The sequence below is a fragment of the Actinia tenebrosa genome, unplaced genomic scaffold (assembly GCF_029948245.1).
Source record: "Actinia tenebrosa isolate PJP-AT-01 unplaced genomic scaffold, QUT_ActTen_1.0 PGA_scaffold17__23_contigs__length_9995812, whole genome shotgun sequence".
In the NCBI taxonomy this organism is placed as follows: Eukaryota; Metazoa; Cnidaria; class Anthozoa; order Actiniaria; family Actiniidae; genus Actinia; species Actinia tenebrosa.
This window is the reverse complement of record NW_028292577.1, coordinates 7,277,600-7,301,087: the sequence shown is the minus strand read 5'-3', so window position 1 is coordinate 7,301,087 and position 23,488 is coordinate 7,277,600. Positions and strand designations below refer to the sequence as shown.

At 36.1% G+C, this 23,488-nt stretch overlaps 5 protein-coding genes across 7 annotated transcripts; 4 read left to right on the top strand and 1 right to left on the bottom strand.

Moving 5' to 3' along the window:
• Positions 1 to 69: 69 nt before the first annotated feature.
• Positions 70 to 12,564, bottom strand: LOC116288711 (uncharacterized). 3 transcript variants are annotated; one of them, XM_089031792.1, is made up of 23 exons: positions 11,722 to 12,564; positions 9,595 to 9,687; positions 9,079 to 9,133; positions 8,904 to 8,950; positions 8,323 to 8,595; positions 8,075 to 8,132; positions 7,698 to 7,774; positions 7,215 to 7,295; positions 6,564 to 6,635; positions 5,798 to 5,890; positions 5,355 to 5,462; positions 4,433 to 4,486; positions 3,881 to 4,003; positions 3,524 to 3,598; positions 3,336 to 3,446; positions 2,995 to 3,088; positions 2,504 to 2,579; positions 2,328 to 2,387; positions 2,120 to 2,221; positions 1,776 to 1,871; positions 1,389 to 1,442; positions 1,216 to 1,288; positions 70 to 618 (listed from the first exon to the last, which is right to left on the bottom strand). In XM_089031792.1, the coding sequence occupies exons 1-23, from the start codon at positions 12,217 to 12,219 to the stop codon at positions 436 to 438; spliced, it is 2,556 nt and encodes an 851-aa protein (XP_088887918.1). In that variant the 5' UTR covers positions 12,220 to 12,564; the 3' UTR covers positions 70 to 435. The 3 variants fall into 3 exon arrangements, with proteins under 3 accessions (XP_088887918.1, XP_088887919.1, XP_088887920.1); XM_089031793.1 differs by lacking the exon at positions 5,798 to 5,890; XM_089031794.1 differs by lacking the exons at positions 4,433 to 4,486; positions 5,355 to 5,462; positions 5,798 to 5,890; positions 6,564 to 6,635; positions 7,215 to 7,295.
• A 99-nt stretch (positions 12,565 to 12,663) lies between these two features.
• On the top strand, positions 12,664 to 15,067 carry LOC116288709 (uncharacterized). Its single transcript, XM_031695536.2, has 2 exons — positions 12,664 to 13,464; positions 14,226 to 15,067. The coding sequence occupies exons 1-2, from the start codon at positions 12,732 to 12,734 to the stop codon at positions 14,534 to 14,536; spliced, it is 1,044 nt and encodes a 347-aa protein (XP_031551396.2). The 5' UTR covers positions 12,664 to 12,731; the 3' UTR covers positions 14,537 to 15,067.
• Positions 15,068 to 15,219: 152 nt separating this feature from the next.
• LOC148910398 (BTB/POZ domain-containing protein KCTD6-like) lies at positions 15,220 to 17,190 on the top strand. Its single transcript, XM_089031796.1, has 2 exons — positions 15,220 to 16,039; positions 16,610 to 17,190. The coding sequence occupies exons 1-2, from the start codon at positions 15,322 to 15,324 to the stop codon at positions 16,936 to 16,938; spliced, it is 1,047 nt and encodes a 348-aa protein (XP_088887922.1). The 5' UTR covers positions 15,220 to 15,321; the 3' UTR covers positions 16,939 to 17,190.
• A 1,038-nt stretch (positions 17,191 to 18,228) lies between these two features.
• Positions 18,229 to 20,091, top strand: LOC148910397 (BTB/POZ domain-containing protein KCTD21-like). The gene is made up of 2 exons (XM_089031798.1): positions 18,229 to 19,119; positions 19,549 to 20,091. Exons 1-2 carry the CDS (start codon positions 18,420 to 18,422, stop codon positions 19,857 to 19,859), a joined length of 1,011 nt encoding a protein of 336 aa, XP_088887924.1. The 5' UTR covers positions 18,229 to 18,419; the 3' UTR covers positions 19,860 to 20,091.
• A 464-nt stretch (positions 20,092 to 20,555) lies between these two features.
• On the top strand, positions 20,556 to 23,107 carry LOC148910396 (uncharacterized). The gene is made up of 2 exons (XM_089031795.1): positions 20,556 to 21,365; positions 22,097 to 23,107. Exons 1-2 carry the CDS (start codon positions 20,627 to 20,629, stop codon positions 22,405 to 22,407), a joined length of 1,050 nt encoding a protein of 349 aa, XP_088887921.1. The 5' UTR covers positions 20,556 to 20,626; the 3' UTR covers positions 22,408 to 23,107.
• Positions 23,108 to 23,488: the final 381 nt, after the last annotated feature.

The window sequence follows — 23,488 nt, the reverse complement described above, 5'->3', positions numbered from 1 at the left end:
TTTCTACGCGTCCTTCGAGTGCAACATTTTAATTTTTATGTGGTGAGCATGAAAAACAAGTTGCAAGTATTTTCTTTTTTTTTTTTTTTCTAAATCCGAGTCAATTGTAACCAATTTTTTTCTCGTTTTAAAATATCTATTATTTGTTTAAAATTAACGCTTGACTCAAGGAGATATTTGAGCGAATTTCGTATGACTGGCACGGCACCACAGCGAGACACCGTCACAGTATGGACTTTGGGACATTGCACCAGTTCTAGCGCACGAGGTGCCACTGCTTGTCTGTGCCGTGACTTTTTCACAGTAATACAAAATTTGCTCATACGAATGTGAATCAAGCAGGATTTTTATTCTCAAGGGAATGGCAGGAAAAATCCAAAAAGTCCTAACTGACTTGATCTATTCTATTAACAGTTTAGTAACTCTCTAGCCTCGTCATGAAGCTGAGACTTCTGAGACTTGAGGCTCGGCACCCTCTGCCCTTGACCTAGGTGAACTGGGTACTGCCGAGCGCGGTCTTCTATTCGTTGGACTTCCATTGCGTGGAGGTTGGGGACTAGGGGATCTTTTCGCTGAAGCAACACGATAGGGTCTTGGAGTTTGACGTGGAGACGACATCTGAAAAGAATACGTTATACGTATTTTTCAAAAAAGGATATGTTACACTATACGCCTATCTTTGACGACAGCAGTGGATTGATACCGATAAATAAAGAAGCGAGGATGGTTTCCCGAATGCGCCCATCCCCCATTGCGCACCTATATTGAAAAATCATTTCGATCCTTAGTTTGAATTAAAGGCGCGATTAAACAGTTTTTGTGTCTGCAACTCGTCTCGCAAAAGCGTTGGAGAGTGTTATACACGGTGCAACGGAGACTCAATCGTTGCCAAAAGTAGAAACGAATTCTATGTTTCTCAACAATTGCTCCAACTTGTCTTGCAACATTTTGATACACTGCAATGCTCAATACAACTTGTCGGTCGCAACGCCTTTGCGAAAAAAGTTGGTAAAGAAAATTGCTCTGTGTAATCGTGCCTTAAGGCAAAGCACAAATAGAGGTTTGCATTTTTTGTCTACTTTTTTTTTTTTTTTGCTTTATCGAGACTTCCTCCCTTTTTTCTGCGAGTGGATGGTTGTCTTCTCTTGGAATAGCGTTGAATAGAATGGGGAAAAAAACGATTCTGAATAATTCTTTAGGGATTCTAAAACATACCTCCCGATACTGCTGATCCTCTAATCTTCCCTTGTAGATCTGACCATCCTCACCAACCAACTCGGTCTCATCTCTAAACAAAATGAAAGCAATTTAGAAAGACTTCGACCACGCTATTTTATATCAAAGTAAGTGCAAAGGATGTCGAAAATTCAATAGCTATCAGTACTCACTTTTGAGCCATGGGAACTGGTACTATTTCTTCGTCTCGATAATAGTAATATTGACTAAAATAATAATAAATAAACACTATTACTAATGTTGAAAATTTAAGTAGACAGAGTTTCTCATTAAATCCCAGATTTTACGCTATACCGCTTCGACAGATCGTTAATTAGTGATATTCTTTGCGCAATGTTCTTTTTTTGCTGGTATTGGAAGGATGGAGTTCGGAAAATTTGGCAAAGTTTGCGCAACGTTTCCGTCGCCATGAACAAGCAGATTCGCTCTTGTTGGGCGCGAGTGGAAATAGACTAAGGGGCAAATGACCAATGACGTTCCATTCATTTTATATAAGTACTTGTGTGACTTCCGCTTGACTTGAGCTTATCAATACTCACTTGAATCTTGCTGTTCGTCTGTGTGGGTATGTCATTGTGTGACTCCCGCCACAAGATCTGTTAGTACTGACAACATCCTGGTCACTCGGATAAATCCTGAAAAGAACAAATTCCGTATTAGCAACTTTTATTCTTCACTAGTACCAAAGTCTGCTAGGGAAAAAATAAAACTATGCGGGAAAAGAATAGAGGCACTTATATCGACGCAAGTGAATATTCGATTGGGGGAGGAGAGCCAGGGGAAGACTAAGGGCGGAACAGTCTTCTACCCTCTTTCAGGCTTCACTGTTTACCCAACATTTAGCTCTGCATCTAAATTTGGGGTATATTTTTATGCTACTTACCCACGATTCATCTGGCGAATCTGGTCGAGTTCAAACGTAGTGTAAGCTCGAGCTGTGCGAGAGGCCGGTAAACTCGGCGACTGAGGCAGTGCGGGATTGGGACTGAGGATAAAAAGATGACAAAAACGTCACACGGTTTGCTTTCAACGAGAATACTTGTCACGCAATAAATGGTAGTCACGTAATGAATGTTGGAATTATAACTTACGGTCCGGGGGCCATATCAACTGGTCTATCGCAGGATATACAATGGAAACGCAACAATGCTCTGAAAAATAAAATAACGTGACTTAATTTATATGATCACTCGCTTGGTTTTGTACGTCATAGATGCAAAATGGCTAAAAAATTAAAAATTGCACGAATGATTTATGAGATTTCTACTTTCTAAATCCTGCAGCAGGGTCTTCGTTCAGGGGGAGGTCAACGTGCTTGCACTTCATGCTTTTGATCTTCTTTTCTATAACAAAAGAGAAAACGACGGAATATTTTTAATGATAGGAAAACCGGTATTTTTTTAGAAGTATGTCGTTAAGAATGGCATTAAGCTGAGATGCGCATCTTTTGACATGCAGCGTTCAATCTAATTTTTTGTGCGTCCTATACTCCTTCCTTCCTTTGATTTATTTTCCTACTTTCCTCTCGTTGGTTCTTCACCCTCTCCTTCCTCCATCTCTCTCTACTGTTCTGCCTCCTTCCTTACCTTTTTTTCTCTCCCTCCCTCCCTCCCTCCCTTCTCCTTTTGGCCCCTTCCCGTTACCCACCCTCACCCCTTCCTACGTCCTCCTTTCTTTTTCCCTTTCTTTCTTTCTTCGTTCTTTTCTATCAGTTTCTTATATATCTCCGCAATGCATCGTTCCTCTAGCTTCACCCACCAAGATAATCTCTAAGCGGGTCTATTTCCTTTCGATCAAGCTTCTCGTCAACATCATCAGATAATCGCTTTAGTGCATCTGTAAGAGCAGCTTCCTAAGAACGAGGTAAATAATAATAGATCATCTAGTAAACAGCTTACAAAAAATATTTTTCAGCAAAGTACTAAAGACCGCAGCCTTCCCTCCTCGGTGGGTAAGGGAAGTTAAGAGGAGGTAGGGGTCGAGAAGATATCTTGATCCTCGTATTCCACTCGCATTCTGTCTCCATCTCCCATCACCTCTTCCTATATGCTCATAGGTGACAAAGCAGAGTATGGCAACCAAAAAGTAGAAAGACTTACGTTTGCTTCAAGTCGGTTCAACAAGTCTTGTATCGCTTGGTCCAGGTTTCCAATACTTTGATCGAACTTGAGCCGACTGATAAGATTGTCGAGCGCCCTCTTGTCTGCTTTCTGTTTTTCAAGCAACAACAAAGTTATTTAATATAGAACAGAGAACATACCGTTTTTTCTATTTTATATCTACATACCACGTCTATTTCCATGGCAACCTGTTCCTTATCAGCTTTGTGCTCTTGTAACCGCTCCACGTACTCGTAAAGAGCCTGGACCCAGACAAATGTTCATTAGTAAGATATTAACGAAATCTATTCATAATGAGACGATTCAACGAACGATTGCGCAATATCCTGATGCACAGCGTGCGTGGGTTTGGAAACCAACCACGTCCAAGACTAAGATCTAGAGTGAAAGCGCATCTGTGACCCTGGGTTATTGCGTAACTTTTTTGCATATTTCTGGGTAAAAGATTATGGCACTCGTAGATATCCCTTTTAAACTGAAAAATAAAACTAATGCTAGAGTTGTTACTATTCCAACTAACTTACATCAATATGTTTTTGTTTTCTGTTGTGTTCTTCAACCAGTTCTTTGGTCAAGCTGTCTAGTTTCTCCTGTTCTGTTTGCAGATCTATTAACTTGTTGCGCAAAGACTCTATAGATCCATCTCCCTGAGAAATTAATTGTGAGTAACGAATTTAAGTCAGGGATCATCAAATTGAATTTCCAGGAGGTAGGCGCGCATCAGTTAACTTTGTTTTTAGAAAGCACCCGGAAAGCCCTAAAACTCGTGGGATCAATGCGACGTCATAACCGCCATGTTGGTTCCTTTGAACAATGGAACGATTGGTTTGTCTTGGTTTATAAAAACCAACATGGCGGATGTTTCTTACGATATTTACGATTGTGAAAGAATTGATTTTGAAAGGCGAAAGCTCAATGTTACTGTCAGTAGAAATGGTGGTCATTTCTTCCGCAAAATGGTGAACAGCACAGTATTTTCCTTATTTTTAATTACTAGTTTGTTAAGTTATTGGGAATTTATTTTAAATTTATTTGTTTAATATAAATTGTAATGTTTTAAACTAATGAACGTTTACCTGTGCTTTTGCTGCAGCCGATGAAGCTGGTGATGAGTCTTTCGTCTTCTTAAGCTTTATTTTTAAATTTTGAGATTCAAAAGTTTAAATAATCAAATAGTTTTAAAAATTATGTTTAAATATATAGAGGATATTACATGGGCGTGCGGAGATACGAAATTTATCTTCGAGTGTTGAAAAGATCTCTCACGAGTGAGCGCAGCGAAGGAGTGAGAGATTTTCAACACGAGAAGATAAATTTCGTATCTCCAAGCGCCCATGTAATATTCTGTTTATCATATAATTATCAATGAAAGTATGTTTTGGCTTTTTCAGGCAATTCTTTTCGTGTATTTTAGAATAGCCATCGCAATGGTGTTATTTTCACACGTGAAAATAACATGTTATTTTCACGTGTGAAGATATCAATTTTTCGAAATAGAGAAAAATAGATATTTCATTGGTAATTATATAATAAAATTATAATATTTCTAGTTTTATATTTTTAATACTTGATCATATGGCCCAATCATTTAAAATGTAAGTAAGCGACCAATCAAAGTTTTTCTACTATTTTCCCGCCATTTTAGCGCGGCCGCGCCGCGTCATGTGCGAGGAAGAGGAGCTGGACTTCAAACGAGGGAAAGTTGTTGAGTTGGTTGCACAGCAAAATTCTGGCTAAATAAATGCAAAATTTATCAAGTTTTTAAAAGGATAAAGAGAGAAATTTCCATTCAAGACTTATTGTCGACAAAACGTGAGTATCATTTTAGCTTCATTTCCTATTTCTAAGATATTTTTGAGCTCAAATTTCATACACTTTGAACATTTGAACAAACACCTGCAAAGTAGAAGGTTCGAATTTTTTTGGTATCCAAAAGTGTTAGTTATCTTGGGTTTAGTTATTTAACCATTAAATGAGTTGATCTTTTTTACTACAAACCTTTTCAAACTGGTTATTCAGTAGTCTTAGCCCGTCTCTAAGCGTTCGTATTTCTCTCTCAAAGTCCTCTTTAAATCTCTCTTCCATACGTTGAAGTTTGTGTGGAAGCTTTAGAATTAAAGTTCGTGAATTTATGATAAAAATTAAATTAAATTTTCAAAATTAATATTAAAATAAGCATATTTATTTTATTAAATTTAAAATCTTTATGTGAGTCAAATCACATATCAAGTGAAGTGCATTTAATAATGCAAAGGTGCAGAGGATTGCAGTGTAGAGTATTAGAATGAATGACAAGTTATATGGGTAATGAAAGGTAATGGTGCAGTCACAGGAAGTGATAGTGACTTTATGGTACATATATCTTTCTTTAATGAAAAATTCAGATCTTTAAATTTGCTTGTAATTGGATTGGTTAGATCCCAACAAGTCGTCATGGTTACCTGGTGGGAGGAGTCACTCATTTGATTGACTTTTTTCTCCAAGTACTTGAGTTTGTTTAGTTGCTCCAGCAAATCATCTGGAATTAGCTGAATCTGATGGTTTATGCATTTATCATATGAAAAGTTAAAGCATTTATTTTAATGACAGTATTCATGCAGAAAGTACTTGTATTATGATGTGGGTTGATCCTCATTTTTAGCATCATTCACCATTCATGATACTTGAACAAATGTGAGATCAAAATTGATATTCTCAAATGATATTCTCTCTATTTTCAAATGAGTGGTTATAGAGAATTTATATTCTGATCTGATTGCATCTGTTCATCTAGAATCTCTCTCATTATTCTTCAATGATTCAGTTTTGATTCCAAAATTGTATAATATTCCATGCAAAGATTTACAAGAAAAGAAATGTACTATAAAAGTGCATTGGATTTGGCAAATCACATGCTTTATCTGCCAATATTATGATTCATGTTTTAATGTTCTTTGTGATATAAGAAAAAGGCAAAGTTAAGATGGATATGGCAAAGATAATTCAAAGTACTGGGCTTCATCTGCCAAAAGTGCAATTTAATTCTTAATCAGCAGAGACGTGCCATAAGATGATGAAAAGATAAAATGAACATAGTGGAGATTCAGAGATACTAAATGTAATTTATGTGTCTTATTTTTAATCAGTTATAATATTGCTATGCAATATATTAATCTAGATTTCAAATTTTTCATTTGATCAAGATTAAACTAAAGGAGATTTAGTTACCTTGTCATTGTGATCTGTCAGTAGGTCTGTTACACTTCTAAGGCCTTTCAGTTGGTCATTCATTTTATTTATCTTGATCATTTAAAATTTTAAGGACACACATAAATCAGTTTAGCCATTCATGTTTGATGGCTGGCATTAACATTTTTCAGTGTTTATTATGTCTAGCTTACGCAAAAAGGACAGAAAAGGTTTTAAATGTGAATAATACATGCATACACTGTAATAATTGGTGGTAACGATAATTTGAAGTCAAATGGAACATGTGTAGTGTAGCCGTAAATATTAATGCCCTCTCTCTAAGTGGTTTTAAGCAGTTCTGCATTCAAACCATGCCTTTATAGGTCCACAGGTATACATGTTAATTGTGATTGTTTAATATGTTCTCTGCTACCTAAATAATTTTACTCAGATTAATCTGAATTTACCATTATAACTTGTCAGTTAAGTGTCATATAATTATAATAGATTTGTAAATATTATTTGTAGTATGTAATGGAGTGAGTTAATTGCCATGGAAGAAAGATGCAAAGATCTTAGCTGTTCATGTATGAAATTATGAAAAATATTTTGTTTATTTGTGGAAAATGTTTGTAAAGATATGTGTAAATGGAGTATTCACAAGAGTATTATATGATATGTTGGTAGTACCTGATTCTTGTGACTATCAAGTAGAGCCAAGCCTTCTCGCAGTGACCTTAACTGATCCTCAAGGTCAGCGGGAATGGTTTTCTTTTAAATTGTCAAAACAAATTAATTCTAAATTAATTTCTTTTTAAAAAATTATTATTTTATATTTGTCTGATTTGAAATTATCAATGTAGTTGTCCAAATTACGCATAATAATAGTTCAGTTGATCACAAATATCAAATGTTAATTTCTTTAGCAAGTTATTTTTAGACATTTTATAATTATAAATATCTCTTTATCATTATAATTTATCATAATCATATACATTTTAGTGATTTATAATATTATTTCTATGATAGTAATAATATTTTTTATTAAGGTGGCTTGAAGACACCAACATTAACAAACATTTCTGCTACATTCAACGATAATAATAAATAAATATTGTTGACATACAAAGCTTGCCAGGTTCTGGATGTATAATGAACTAAATAATACAATACCTCTTCTCTCCATTTGTTAATTGCATCAATAGCCTCTCTCATTTTTTTCAGCTGATCAACAATATCTGGTGGCACAGCTAGATATACATGATAATATCAACAACTTTGACTTGAATTTTAATCTCTATTACTTATTTGAGATAAATTTTAAAGTATGTAATTGAGCTTATTAAATTTTGTAAAAGAGATTGGGCTAACTGTGTCAAACGCTTGGGTAAAAACCTTTGTTTATTACTGACAGTTAATTTAGCTTTCTGTAGAAGCTACTGGTGAGCCCTTTGTTAGAGTACTAGATAGTTCTGCTTGTTTTGATGCAGTAAAAAAATATATAATGATAAAATAAAAAATATATAGCTAATGAAAATTAAATTCTATACCTGGACGCTTTTTCAGCTCCTCTAAATCATCTAAGTTTGCTTTCATAGGCATCTTTTCCTTTAATTTTTAACATACAAATAATAACTATAAATACATAATATGTTATGTAATATACTGTAAATTAGAAGTGCATTATTTTGCAAATGCACATGTAAACATCTCCCTCATTATTATTATTACAGTACATATTTAAAACATATTACAAAATCTTGAGAAAATAATCCCATTTTTCCATCATTTCACTTACCTCAAGAACACCCACTTTCTCTACCATGTCTTCATGTTTGTCCCTTAATTCACCCACTTGCCTTAGAGCTTCTAGAGCGTCCTCACTAGGGTGGACCGGGGTAGGTGATCTTGGAGGTGGGGTGGGTGTAGGGGTTCGTGGTTTAGGCGTGGCTGTTCTGGGTCTTGATCTTGCATTCAGGGCTTCTTCTAGTTGTGGCCATTTAACAAAAATATCCAGGTCACCAATATCTTCTTTCGTTGGGAGGTCGTCAACTTGACTTTTGAGTTTTTTCTAAGATAGAATTTTTAATTTCTAGTTCGATTTAAGAAATTGATACCTCTGACTCTAAAGAGTTCCTAATATACATATTTATTCTGTCTTGTATCTATTTTTTAATTAGCATTTTACAAGTATAACAATAATTTAAGACTTGGCGGGTAAAGTGAGGTTTTAACCACATGGGGTGCAATATACCATTTTCCCATCATTACACATGCATACATGTTTTTTAGTCAAACTTTTTTGGGAGGGAGAGGGGTGGAGTTAGGGGGGGCACCAGTCTCTCTCACTATGCCTCTGATTTGTATGTAATATCTTACTAAATCTTTTAGAAGGTCTTCTAATTTCTTTTTGTCTTCTGAATTATCTACAAGAATTAAAAAATTGTGAATTAACTATAATTGAACAGCAAATCAGCTAAATATTTTTGCAAACTTGAATTAATGTCAATATAGGAAATCTATAAATATTACTAATAATATTTTAAGTACTTACCAACACTTTCCAAAGAGGATATTCTTTGTTCTAAAGTACTGTTTTTCTTTTCGAGCTGAAAATCAAGTGAGGTTTGGTGAGGATTTGCTTTTTACTATTGCTAGCTAGGTTTCAATGAGCTGATAAAAGTCTTTGAATCTAATTATCTGTTTCAAGTTATGGTCAAACACTGACCACTATTTGCTGTGAACCAGAAAGATTTCTACTGAAAATTTTAGAAAATGTCAGCTGATGAACATTCTGCATGAGACAGGAAGTGACATTAATTGAAACCCAGCAATTATTGGGATATCAATAATAGACCTAAATTATGGCAGAGCCAACATGCAACTATCAGGTCGAGTGCACCAGTTGATATAAATGATATTGCTTTGATTTGTTTTGTTTGATTAATTGTTTTCCATTAGTGAAATGTCACCAAGATAGATCCAAAATATTAGAGACAATCAGGAAGTTGAATTTAGATATATGAGACTGGTATTGGCATAGCAAGAGAATAAATACACAAAAGTATACCTCAGCAAGTCTTTTCTTTATTTCATCTATGCTTCCTGCCAGTTCTTTGATATCATTCACCTCAGACATCATACTGTCCAGCAAACTGCTTAACTGATTATTAAACAAAGGGGAAATAAATTAATTAGATACAATGATTAATAACAAATATCAGCCCTTCACTACATGACAGATAAAGTGTACGATAATTATTATTATAAAATAACTAAGATAAAACCTGCACTCTGATTGGTCAATTACCATTTTATATAACTCAACATAGATCATGAGGAAATGACATCGGCAACGCAAGTGTTTTTTTAATATTTTTTTTCAGTTAATTGTTATTTATATCTTAGTTATTTCATAAAAGAGATAGAAAACTCCCCTTACTTGTGCTATGTTGAGTTATACAAGCACATGGGAAATTGCGTGAGCCAGAGAGGGCTCACACAATTTCCCAAGTGCTTGTATAACTCAACATAGCAGGCACACTCATTTTCTATCTCTTCAAAAAATTCAGCTTGTATTAATTGAATTTAACTTTCTAATTTAATTTAATTTATTTAATTTTTCATGTCTCTTCAGTCTGAATATATTCAAACAAAAGCAGGAAAAAACCTTCATTTATTTCTATTTGTTACCAAGAAAACGACTATAATCTGATCTTCACCTGCATGACAGCAGGGGCAGATCTAGAGGGGTTACATTAGTCTAAACCCCCTAAACCATAATCGAACTTCATAAATGACAATACAAACCCCCCATTTAAAAAATATCCAATACAAAATAGTTTTCTTTTTTACAGTTAGCCTGTCACAAATCCACAACCCTCGTTTAATATATAGGGGGTCTAAAATTCTTGCCAAGATCCTAGAATGGCTTACTGTAACAGTCTCTTTTTCAATAAATCTCTCAAGATAATAGTTTTGACAATGAAAGTAATTTCCCATTTCAGTCATTCAATCAGTAATAATAATGAGTTGCTCATACTCTGTGCACAGAGACAGAGATAATAGGGACAAATATGTCTATTCTTTTTTTCATATTTTCTTCTTTTCTCTAAGGTCTCTTTGGACATATGATTACATCTTTTTTTTTTTTTTTTTTGATAATTTTAAAAACTTATTCACTTTACTCCTTTTTGTAAATAAACTTTTGTCTTGCTTAAAAGTCTTTTGTCTTGGTTTTTGTCGAAAAAAATCCCCATAGCGTAAATAAAGCGAAATCCTAAATATTACCTTTCACTATGGCAACAATACTTCAACAGTATTTCAAAATATTGAAAAATCTCTAGAAGCTTTAATAATAAATATTCCTTTATTTATTTAGCATGAAATAAGTGACAAACAAAGAGGAATATCCCCAACTGCTGTCTAGTTACAGACGAAAACATAAACATTAGTCACCAGGATGAAATAGCTTAACCTTGAAATGTAGATTGAACACAAGTTTCTGGAGTGAAAAAAAAAAAAGAGTTCCAGAACATTCTATCTTCCCATCTGCTGCAAGGGCAGACTAAAGTAACAAAAATACTACCATCAATAATTAATTGATGGCATTTTCTACTTATAAAAAGGCAGTCGAAACATAGTAATATTTGAAAACTTCAAAAATACTGAGACATTTGTACGAAAAAATATCGAAAAGTAAAAAGTTTATTTTCTTAGATAAAATTGAAATTATAATTTATGAAAAATTAATCAGGAGTAAATCACAATTTCATTTCTAAAACTTGTATAAATAAGAAGAGAAAATAGCAGATCTCAAGCGAGATAATAAGCTCGTAATGTACCGGCGGCTATTTATTAAGTTTGTCAGAAAACATCTCCCAATCTCTAACTACAAATATAGATTCACCTTGTGTAAACACCAACTTGTAATGTTACAAATATCGAACATATTGAACGAGAATCTTGGCAGCAAAGGCTGAACGGCATGTCTCAACATCATGTGCACCAACCATGTTTGCTGGTAAAAGTTTGTTTGGCTTTGGAAGCGCAAATCCGATCGATTTTTTCATTGTCATTACATGAAAATTATTATTACACGGTTTTTAGATTTTTAGTGAGAAACTAAATGCCAAAGCACTGATAATTACTACATACAAAAGACTGTAATCATAGTTACATACAAAGGAAAGTTTACCTTTTCGATGCCTGTCTCGGTTGCTCCTAGTCGGCGATTAATGTTTATAAACTGCCATATATCCCCAACTGGAGTTCTACCATCCTTCTTCTGCTTGGCTCTCTGCAGAATGTCGCTGTTACTCGGTAAATCGTCAAGCATTTCGAGTTTCTTCTCGATTTCCGAGAGCTTAGATTCAAAATTTCCAAACTGGCCTGGCAAAATAGTTTTTTCGAAACCTGTAGTAACGCTACCTGGTTGTCCATCTTTCGTGTCTTGAGAAACTTTATCCGAAGCGTTCTTGTTATCAGTCGTTACGCCGTCTACACTTGTTTTCACGATACCATAGGCTGCTCGAAATTGTCCATCTTCTTCAAGTTCTATAGGTTTGTTGTGTATCGCTAAATGTTTCAAAATTTCACGCACAACACCATGTAAGATGTTGAAATTGACTGCACCAATTTCAGGCGTACCGATCGCCAATCCCAAAAGATGCTGCAGCTCAACTTTGACCGTCATTATTTCTGTAATTTTTTCCGAGTGTCGAAGAAAACTGACTTTCACAGAATCGTTAAAGAAGGTGGCAAGTTTATCGTGGCCATATTATACCATACTCGTGTTGCTACAGGCAACTATAGTTTGATAACTTATCATTTGTATGAATATAAATGCATCACGAAACCCAATCAACTGCAGAGATAAGTAACCAATCACATATCGCGGAGGTTGGGCATTAATGTCACGCAAATGAAATTAATTTTTTTTCCAGATTTTATTTAACTTTTCCCGGTATTTGCCAAACTACCTTATTTGTTAATTAATCTATTTCTTTATTTTCGAAAAGCATTGAAATATAAGCAAAAGAAAAGTTGTCTCCTTGTTTTTGACTCTTGATGGGTGACGAGTGATATCACGTGTTAAAAGGCGGGAAACTTTTGGTTGCATTACTTATTGTCAGCAAATTTTGAGCGCAATCCTTCAAAGCATCCAGACGAGAAAGCCACGGATTTTTGTAGGGCACTCGCTGATCTATGCGAAGAAGGCAGTTACCTATTTGTCCAGTTGCAAACATGTCTTCTCATTCAGAATCTGAAGAAGAAAAAGAAGTGCTGGAAGTAGATGAAGCCTTTCAAAAAGCACATTATTACATGGAGAAAGTTCAAAGCATTTTAGAGAGTGAATCTCTTCGTGTTGAACAAGAAAAGGAAGCTTTCGAATCAGTGGCCAAGAAGCTGAAGCATGTCCACTTCTCTTCGACTGTAAAACTTAATGTTGGCGGTCAAATCTTTACTACAAGTCTGGAGACACTTAAAAAAGATGCGGGGTCAATGCTTAATGCCATGTTCTCTGGTCGTTTTGATACCAAACCAGCAGAAGACGGTAGTTACTTCATCGATCGAGATGGCACGTGCTTTCGTTACATTCTGAATTACTTGAGGACGGGGAAGCTAATACTACCAGAAGACAAAGTTTTGAAAAAGGAGGTGTTGGAAGAAGCAAGGTTTTACCAAATCCAAGGCATCGTTGACAAACTTGAGCCAAAACCGTACAGTGAGTCAGTGATTCTCTCGCAGGAATGGCGCGATTGGTTAGAAAAAGCTGTCGATACATCATACGATGAATATAATCTTCTGTACCGTGCTTCTAAAAACGGCTGGGCTAGCAGCAATTTCCATTCTTGCTGTGACAATAAAGGTCCTACGCTTGTGGTGGTGAAATCTGGCAATTACATATTTGGAGGGTATACTGAAGAATCCTGGGATAGTAAGTAGGCATACTAGATATAGTATTATGAAATAGTCCCCTTCACAGTTCCCTGCGCCATCTTGAAAAATAGCCGGGCCTTTGCATCGAAGCGAGACGAACGGTGAACTTGCAAGGATAGAGACATTTGAATAACTGTCCAAGGTGTTGAAAGGTCTCTATCATTGCAAGCTCACTGTTCGTCTCGCTTCGATGCAAAGTCACGGCTAACTTTCAAGATAGAAATTTTAAAGGGACTATTGTGTAGGTACATTTTTATTGGGTAGGTGGGTTGGAGAAGGGAGGGGTCACAAGTAACTTTTTTTTTTGTAAATGGCCATACCTGTGTTTTGTTAGGAACTCATGCTTTATTAAAGGCAGTTTGATTATTTAGGACTCTTAAAACTCCAGCCTATGCGGGTTTAGCCTCGAATCCAGGAGTTGCTTGTTTTGTCATTCTAATTTCTGCTTTTGTTTGCCGACCTCAGAAGTGAGCGCTAAGCCTGCATACACTGGAGTTGTAAGAGTCATCAATAGAGATGGTCACGAAATTATTGACATGATTGAGGTCAGGTAAAGGGCACAGGAGGGTAAAAATACCCTGGCCACCTCTCCCCCTAAAAACCTATTTCGCTTGTGAATTCTTAATGAGTTTCAGCAGGCAGAAGATGATTTTCCCCAGGTTTTGAATTCCCATTAGTTTTTTTAATGTTAATTCAAAGGATAAAATTTCTTATGACAACCTTATATATCTTCTTAGTTTTACCTTTTATCCGTTCTAGGCACAAATACATACAAAAGAGATGATGCAGCTTTTCTGTTTAGCCTGGTAAATCCTGCGGGTTTGCCAACCAAAATGGAAGTCAAGGAGAACATGATCAATGCCATATTTTGTAACAGCGGCTATGGGCCAACATTTGGAGGAGGGCATGACCTACGTATTGTAAACAACCCAAACGCCAATAGTTGTATATATACCCTTGGTATAACATATGAAAGTCCTGCAGGGCAATCTGCGACGACATTTCTAACTGGAAGTCAGAATTTTACTGTGAATGAAATAGAAGTGTTCGAACATGTAATGCTGGGATAAACCCAACCATTTTCAAGAAGTAAATTGCTAAATGTAACAGTTTTTTTCGTTGAAATAATTGTAGGTAAATTTTGGCAGTGTACTGATTGTACTAAATGGAGATCAGAGAAGAAGTTTTAGTTTGCCATCTTATTCCTTCAACATTTCTCTTTGTTTCAGGAACTGACTTGTCTCACATTTCTCTGGGGATGGGAACTACAAAATCGGGAAAATTGTCAATCAAAATTTTAGTCCCCTTTGAATAACTTACTTCTGTAGCCTATGGCCCTTAAAGTCAAGTGAATTGGAAAAAATTAAGGCCACTCATTTTTTCGCCATTCTTTCGTCTAGATTTATAATTATTGCTCCCTTTACTGGATTATCTCTGCATGTTAAATCAGTCAGTGGCACGTCCATGCACAACGACCCTTCAATACCGACTATTTTGCATGCAATTAAGATTGAATTGTAGTAGTAAAGAAGACCGATTAATTGATGTTATTGAACAATTTTATATTAGAAGGTTGAATAAAAAAATATTTGTTGACTTGATTTTTAGTAGTTTCCAATCACTTTTTCACCGTTTTCCCCAGAAAAATACAGGGATTTTTAACTTAATTTTAAAAGTAAACCCCATGAATTTCCTGAAGGCCTCATCCAATCAAACGCGGTTCAGAAAGTAATGTCACGGAACAACTGACAGCGGACATAGACTGTCTCCATTTTCCTAGGGAAAAATATACTATCCCACGTGGCTGTGGAAAAAGAGTTCAGTTTAGACGCTTCCATTTCACTAGCCTTGTGCTATGATGATGTCTGGTAATTCGAATGAAGAAGAAACCGTCGTTTCTGGCGAAAATACCTTTGAGGTTGTTTGTTATCATGTTCAGAAAGTACAACTGATGTTGGAGCATGAAGCCCATCGAATTCAACAAGAAAAGGAAGCGTTTGACTCGGTGGCCAAGAAACTAAAGCATGTCCACTTCTCTTCAACTGTTAAACTGAATGTTGGCGGTCAAATCTTTACTACAAGTCTCCAGACACTAACCAAAGATGCTGGATCAATGCTACATGCCATGTTCTCTGGTCGTTTCGATACTAAACCAGCAGAAGACGGTAGTTACTTCATCGATCGAGATGGAACGTGCTTCCGTTACATTCTGAACTACTTGAGGACGGGGAAACTCTTGCTACCAAATGACGAACTTGTGAAAAGAGAAGTTCTTGAAGAGGCGAAATTCTACCAGATTCAAGGTATTGTCGATGAGCTGGATCCAGAACCTTACAGTGACTCGGTGATTTTGTCTCGTAATCAACGTCGCTGGCTCACAGATGTTCATGGTAACGGAAGAGTGTTCACTGGATGTACTTTGTTGTATCGCGCAACGAGAGATGGATGGAGTGCTTCAGCGTTTCACTCAAAATGCGACTCGTTTTTAGGTGCGACAATGGTGGTGATTAAAAGTAACGAAGACTATATCTTTGGGGGATACACTGAACGAAACTGGAGAGCCAAAAGAACAGGTAATAGCTGCTGAATATACGTTCTTCATCAGTCTATCAAGTCTCGGTATTTGTAAACTTTATCTATGCAATAACAAACAAAGAATAGCAAAGTATTTTTTACACTTACGTGCATTTCAAATATTTTTTCATAATATAATATTAATGGTAATAATAATAATAATAATAATAATAATGAAAACTTTATTGAGTTTTTCCCCGAAATACAATGGAATCGAATACAAAATGTGACAAATGATAAAAAGAAAAAGAAAAGAAAAAAAAGATATTATATCTGTAACACTATGAAAAAAATGAAGACTATTAATACTGCATTAACTCGGGACTCTTCCATTCCTTGTTCCTGCAGCAGAAAATAATAATAATAATAATAATGGTGATGATGATGATAATGATAATGGTAACAATAATAATGATCATGATATTATTGGTGGTGGTGATGAAGCGGTTCTACGGCATCACAAAAAGTCGCAGTGTTCTTACCATAGTAATTAGTTAAGTAACAAATACATGTAAATAAGCTTAATCACTAAAATGATTAATAACGGTGATATTTTTTGTGAATTTTAGCTGATGAAGATGACGATGGAGCTGTTAACAAGCTTGACTGGGAAGCATTTCTTTTTAGTCTTGTTTCCCCTCGTGGTGCCACACCCATTCAGTTAAAGGTAAAGGAGAATGCAAATAAAGCAATATATTGCAGTACTAAATATGGTCCAAGATTTGGCGGGAGTGGTTACACCAATGATGACTTGATTATACGTGGATATCCCAACACTCAGCAATGTACCGTCAGTCTTGGAGGCACTTTTGGGTACCCTGAAGACCTCTCTTCAAACTTTCTTACCGGTAGCGAGAACTTTAATGTCTCTGAAATGGAGGTGTTTGGACTTAATTAAACTCATGCATATAATGGTTTACCAATAAAAGAACGACAGTATGACCAATGATTGAAGAGGACTGGCTTTCTTGCTTCAGATAAATTACAAGCTCATTCACTAGCTAGTGATGTATTGCTGAATTTTCGTATAACTGCTTCTATCACTGAAAAATAAACCTTTTCCTGGAGGACAGGATGTACGATTGCTTTATTTAGCGTGTTGCTCTGTGTTTCTTAAATTAGTACTTTATACCTTGAGAATATGTGGACCGCATAGCACTTATGAAATACATAAAGATATAGAAATATAGATAAGTTATAGTGCTTGGGAACGAGGTTATATTCTCATCTTTGCATCACAATTACCGCTACCTAACTATAACTTATCTATATTTCTATATCTTCATGTATTTCATAAGTGCTATGCAGTCCACATATTCTCATCTTTGCATCACAATTACCGCTAACTAACATCTATTTCACCCCGGCCTGCTCTCAGTCTGACCTCTAGCTCAGCTGGTAGAGCATCGGTAGTACAATTCCGAAGGTCGTGGGTTCGATTCCCAGTGAGGAATTTAATTCCAAGGGCTTTCGCCCGGAATAACCTCGTTTCCAAGCACTATAACTTATCTATATTTCTATACTTTATACCTTATTCAGTTTGAAAAATTCGGTACTCGATAATCAACCAGTTATACGATAGACATATAGATTTAAGTATATCTGCATCCCCTCCTACGAAAAAGAAACTAAATGTCTCTTTTTTCGTTTCAAGGCATCCAGCGAACCAAAACATTTGTTCGTTCTCAGCAAAACGTTTTTAATCCAATCTTCGATCGTATTCTCATCTGGCTCTAAACTCCAAGTCCTACAATCTTCAATCTTATGGTCTACGTTCTTTTACTGTTGCTGCCCCTAAACTTTGGAACATGCTCCCGTCATCAATAAGAGACACTACTAATTTGGCTTCATTCATTCAAATTAGCTTTCAAATCATAGTTTTCGTTTTACTCTTTCGTAGTCTTACCTTAATTCATCGAGAACATTTTCATCATCATTTATTTTCAAAGCGCTTAGAACAGACTTGTATAAGCGCTCTACAAGTTTTTATATATTATTATTATTATTATTATTATTACTATTACTATTACTATTACTATTATTATTACTATTATTATTATTATTATTACTATTATTATTATTATTATTACTATTACTATTATTATTACTATTACTATTACTATTATTATTATTATTATTATTATTATTATTATTATTATTATTAGCGTTACACATAGTACTAATAAACGATAACTATAAATTGCTTTGAGCGCGCGGGAGCGTCAAGTTGCCAGACATTTTGTCTCACAAAGTCACACACTCCTTATTGATCGATAAAATAAGACGGACGCTTTTTTCAGACATTGTTTTAGTCGAGGTCACCCGACAATTCAATTCAAGTTGCAGTAGTTTTTCGTACGAGTAGTCTACGGATATAAAATGTCCGTGAACTCGAGCGAATTCGAAGAGGCAGAAGAAAAAGGAATTGAAACTCATGATGGCTTCGAAACAGCATTTGAATACATAAGGAAAGCTCAGGCTATTCTAGAAGATGAAGCGCTTCGACTCCGCAAGGAAAAAGAAGCATTCGAATCATTTGCCAAGAGATTAAAACATGTCCACTTCTCTTCGACTGTTAAACTCAATGTTGGCGGTCAAATCTTCACTACAAGTCTGCAGACACTAACCAAAGATGCTGGGTCAATGCTGCACGCCATGTTCTCTGGTCGTTTCGATACTAAACCAGCAGAAGACGGTAGTTACTTCATCGATCGAGATGGCACGTGCTTCCGTTACATTCTGAACTACTTGAGGACGGGGAAACTCTTGCTACCAGACGATAGACTTGTGCGTAAAGAAGTACTAGAAGAAGCGAAGTTTTACCAAATCCAAGACATTATCGACAAGCTTAAACCAAGGCCCTATGAAGACTCTGATATCCTGTCACAAGAACAGCGCACTTGGTTAAGTGAAGCTGTTGGAAAGCCATACGACGTTTACAGTCTTATTTACCGCGCCACGAAGAACGGTTGGGGAAGCAACCACTTCCACAGCTGCTGTGACAAGAAAGGTCCTACTTTAGTAGTGGTGAGATCTGGAAACAAGATTTTTGGAGGATACACCGAGCAGAAATGGGATTGTAAGTTATATATTCGACTTTTTGCGAAGGGAAAACAAACAAAAAAAAAGAAAAAACTGAATATATACACAATTTACACAATTTGGTAAGGTATGTATCTAAATTTACACAGTAATTTTCATCCAGGCCCTTTTTAGATTAGAATTTAGAAAAGCTAGATGGACAAATGGGTTACCTTTTATCAATGACAAAAAGCATATATCCCTGTCAAACTCCTCCTAAACCTGATCCTTCCCCATGTGAATCCCCCTCCTCATAAAAATACCCTTTCCCCAAACTAAGTGGATGCTATTCGTTTTTTTATCAACATGGAGGACACGCCAAAAAGGATGGAAGGCATTGCGATAAGAATCAATAAAAAATCAAATAAAAATATGTTATAAAATAATGAACAAAAAAGGCATCTTATACTTGTCTTTCTGCCAACAGGTAGCAATAGCTACAAAAGAGATGATGCAGCTTTTCTGTTTAGCCTGGTTACTCCTTCAGGATTGCCAATCAAAATAAAAGTCAAGGAAAACATGACCAATGCGATAAATTGTACCAGCAGCTATGGGCCAGCATTTGGAGGGGGTCCGGACCTGTGCATTGTAAACACCCCAAACTCCTATAATTGCTCAACTATCCTTGGCTCTACATACGAGTGTCCACCAGGCCAGTCTGGGACGACGTTTTTGGCTGGAAGTCAGAATTTTACCGTAACTGAAATAGAAGTATTTGAGCACCTCATCTTGGGGTAATTTCTGGAGAAGGAGAAGCTACATGTCAATGTTTGGGGGGAGGGGGGGTGGGGGTGGATCTCCAAGGCAGAAGTTTAAGAAAATGGATTCTGCAGGCTTGGTTTATGATTATGTTGATAATCATAATTAATTAATTAAAATTATTAAATTTATTAATTAGCCATAAATGACGAAATAAATGGCCATGGAATGAGGATGATTTTAGATCCTAATTTTCCTATTGTAGTGCAATTACGATTTGTATCTAAAATATGATTAAAATTAAAATAAAACATCTCAAAATGTTCTTGCTTTTACCTATCGTCTTTTGTTAAGTTAATCATTCAAATTTTGTTTTTAAAACTTCACCTCGCGCTACAATAACGAATCGTCATATCGTGTTTTGGAAGTGCGGCCGATGATGTATTGTTTTCTTATGTATAAACTCATATTTGATTTCTTCTCGATAAGCCGGGACGATGTTAAAAAACAGCACATCACACAGTGTTGCGCCGGCCTGTGGGGCTCAGCTTGGGAACACGTCTATGAAAGACTTAACAAGTTTAAAACTTCAGCTCCCTGCCACAGCAGATTGCTAATCTTTTAACTAGTATCCACCAGGGGGGAAATTCCCCTGGTATCAACCCTTTAGATCTCCAACACATCCGTAAACTGGTTATCTGTCAAAAATAAGTAAAAAAAACGCGAGTCACGCAGTCCACTGTCGTGGCCATTAGCGTCACTTTTTTTACGTCTTGCTGTTTGTTTTTTTCAGACATTTTTCCAAAATGCTGTTGCTGTGTTACTTTCTTGCTTTGATTCTTATCTCCACTGAATCTAAAGACGTAAAAACAGAGCAGTGCCAAAAAGACAAAGAACTCGAAAAAGTAGATTGCCTCTTTGGGGAAATTCAAGAAATTCTAAAGCGTGCATCACTCCGAGTTCGAAAGGAGAAGGAAGCCTTTGATTCAGCAAACAAGAAGCTGAAGCATGTCCACTTCTCCTCGACCGTAAAACTTAATGTTGGCGGTCAAATCTTCACTACAAGTCTGGAGACACTAACCAAAGATGCTGGGTCAATGCTGCACGCCATGTTCTCTGGTCGTTTTGATACCAAGGCAGCAGAAGACGGTAGTTACTTCATCGATCGAGATGGCACGTGCTTCCGTTACATTCTGAACTACTTGAGGACGGGGAAACTCTTGCTACCAGACGATAGACTTGTGCGTAAAGAAGTACTAGAGGAAGCGAGGTTCTACCAGATTCAAGGCATTGTTGATGAGCTTGATCCAAAACTTTACAACGACTCCGTAATTTTGAATTCTGAGCAGGCTAACTGGCTAAAAACTATACACGGCGAAGGAAAAAAGTTCGGTAAATGTACCCTGCTGTACCGTGCTACGAGGGACGGATGGGATTCTTTTGTATTCCATTCCAAGTCCGATTCTTTCAATGGACCTACCATGGTAGTGATCAAGAGCACAGGGGGGTACATCTTTGGAGGATACACCGAGCAGAGTTGGTCAGGTATGTGAAAAAATAGCTCCACAACAACTAAACGAGTCACCTCGTGTCCACGGACACCAAGAAACGAGAAAACGTACCCATATTTTATTTCATAGTTGACACGGTTTTCTTAGTTATTCATATGGCGTTATTTCCCATATTTCACTTCTTATTACTAATTCAAGGGCTTTATCTAGATAAAGCCCGCTATCCCCGGGATTTACTTAGATACTATTGAATACTAACCGCGTATATTGCCCTTGATGAGTGTGTAATGAGGTCAGGAGAAATTTTTTTACTATAATCTTTTTTCGAAGAAAAAAATATTTGGCTTACCTATAGAGTACAAACTGCACTAAAAGTGTGCAACAGTAGTAAATAGTGCTAATTAAACAATAGAAAACAATAGGATTAGCATAATTTAGCAGTATTTAGTGGTATTTATGTATTTATGTATTCTATCACTTTACACTGTAAACTACATAGCTATCTGATGGACAAAAAAAATAACTCTTTTGATGATCATTAAAATTACAGTAAGGAGAATTGAAAAGCAGCATTGAAAAGCATTCACTTATGGGAATTAAGGAACAATAATCGGATTAATGACGGCCCTTGGGCTTTATATATCTGTTCTCGGTATTTAACTTTAACTTAAAACATGTTAAGACAGGGCGTCTGTTCAAGTATGATTTTATGACATTGTCTTTTTGTGTTTTTTTGTAAGTCATTTGCTTTTTAATTTTCTGCAGGTGGTGGCACATACAAGTCTGATTATGCAGCATTCCTATTCAGCCTTGTCAACCCTGTGAGTACACCCCCTGTTCAAATGAAGGTGTTTAGGAACCCGCAAAACGCTATATATTGCAATGACGGCTATGGGCCTATATTTGGCGGGAACCACGATTTGTTAGTCAGAAGCAATCCTCAGTCGAATAAATGCGATGTCAATATCGGTCATACATATAAGCTTCCTTCAGGTCAATCAGCAACAAACTTCTTAACTGGAGGTCAAAAATTCAAAGTTGCTGAAATGGAAGTCTTTGGACTTGAGGAAGATTAATATATGCAGTTGTAGAATAAAAATAATTTTCACAGAATAAAAAAAAAAGGTTTGAAAATAATATTATGAAATTTGTAGTCGTGTTTATGGTAACTTTAGTTTAAGATAGTCACTTCATAGGTAAACAGAGCTGTCAGTAGCCAGATTTTATCGAGTTAGAAAAAATTTTCATTTTAGCGTTTCGTGGCCGTATTGTTGTAGGACAGGAAAATGTGTTGCATGATAAGACATCTCATTTCCAAAATAGACAATTTCTGTCATGACACCCTCTTTGAGGGTTTCTAGTTGGAGGTCATGAGAGAAGCATTTTATGCATGCGTCTTAACAATCTGAATCGTAAATTCCATCGGCAAATGGGCCACTTGCACCAAGATAACATGTAACCTCCCACCTTAGACCAAGCATTTGTGCCGGTCAAAATGAACACCACAATTGGAAAAATCTTTTTTTTCTCTTCTATTTACTAATAAGGAGGCGGCTTCGTTATTGGTAAGAACACTGACCGGACTGTGACACATGAAAAATGGTATTTTAGAAAATGTTAATAATCATTAGAATTTTTTAGAATTATTATTATTTAGAATTATTAGACTTCCAGGTTGTGACTCATGAAAAATGCCATATTTGATGTATTTTAGAAGAAGTAACAACGCAGGCTGAATGAAAAATTCGATCAACAATGAACCTTCAACCACTGACATGTCATGTATTATAACAATTAATTGATACAACTGGGTGTGAATTCTAAGTGGAGTGAATTAACTCAGTCACGACTTAGAGGAGGGACATAATACTTGGTTCAAGTCGAGCGTAAAATTTTCACCATGCAACATGATACTGATTCGAACTGCGCATGTATTCTACTGTACACCTGAAAGTTGTCTCGAGGCAACTTTTACCTAAAAGTTTCACCGGCACCAGTGACACAAAGAATCGAAGTTGGGGACCGTTCATTTTTTACAGGCCGGGGGGGGACTAAAACCCATCAGCACCCGTAAAAAAATGAACTGTCCCTTACTGCGATTCCCAGTCACACGCGACCAACTAGACCTTCATCACAAACGAAAAATTGAATTTGGGT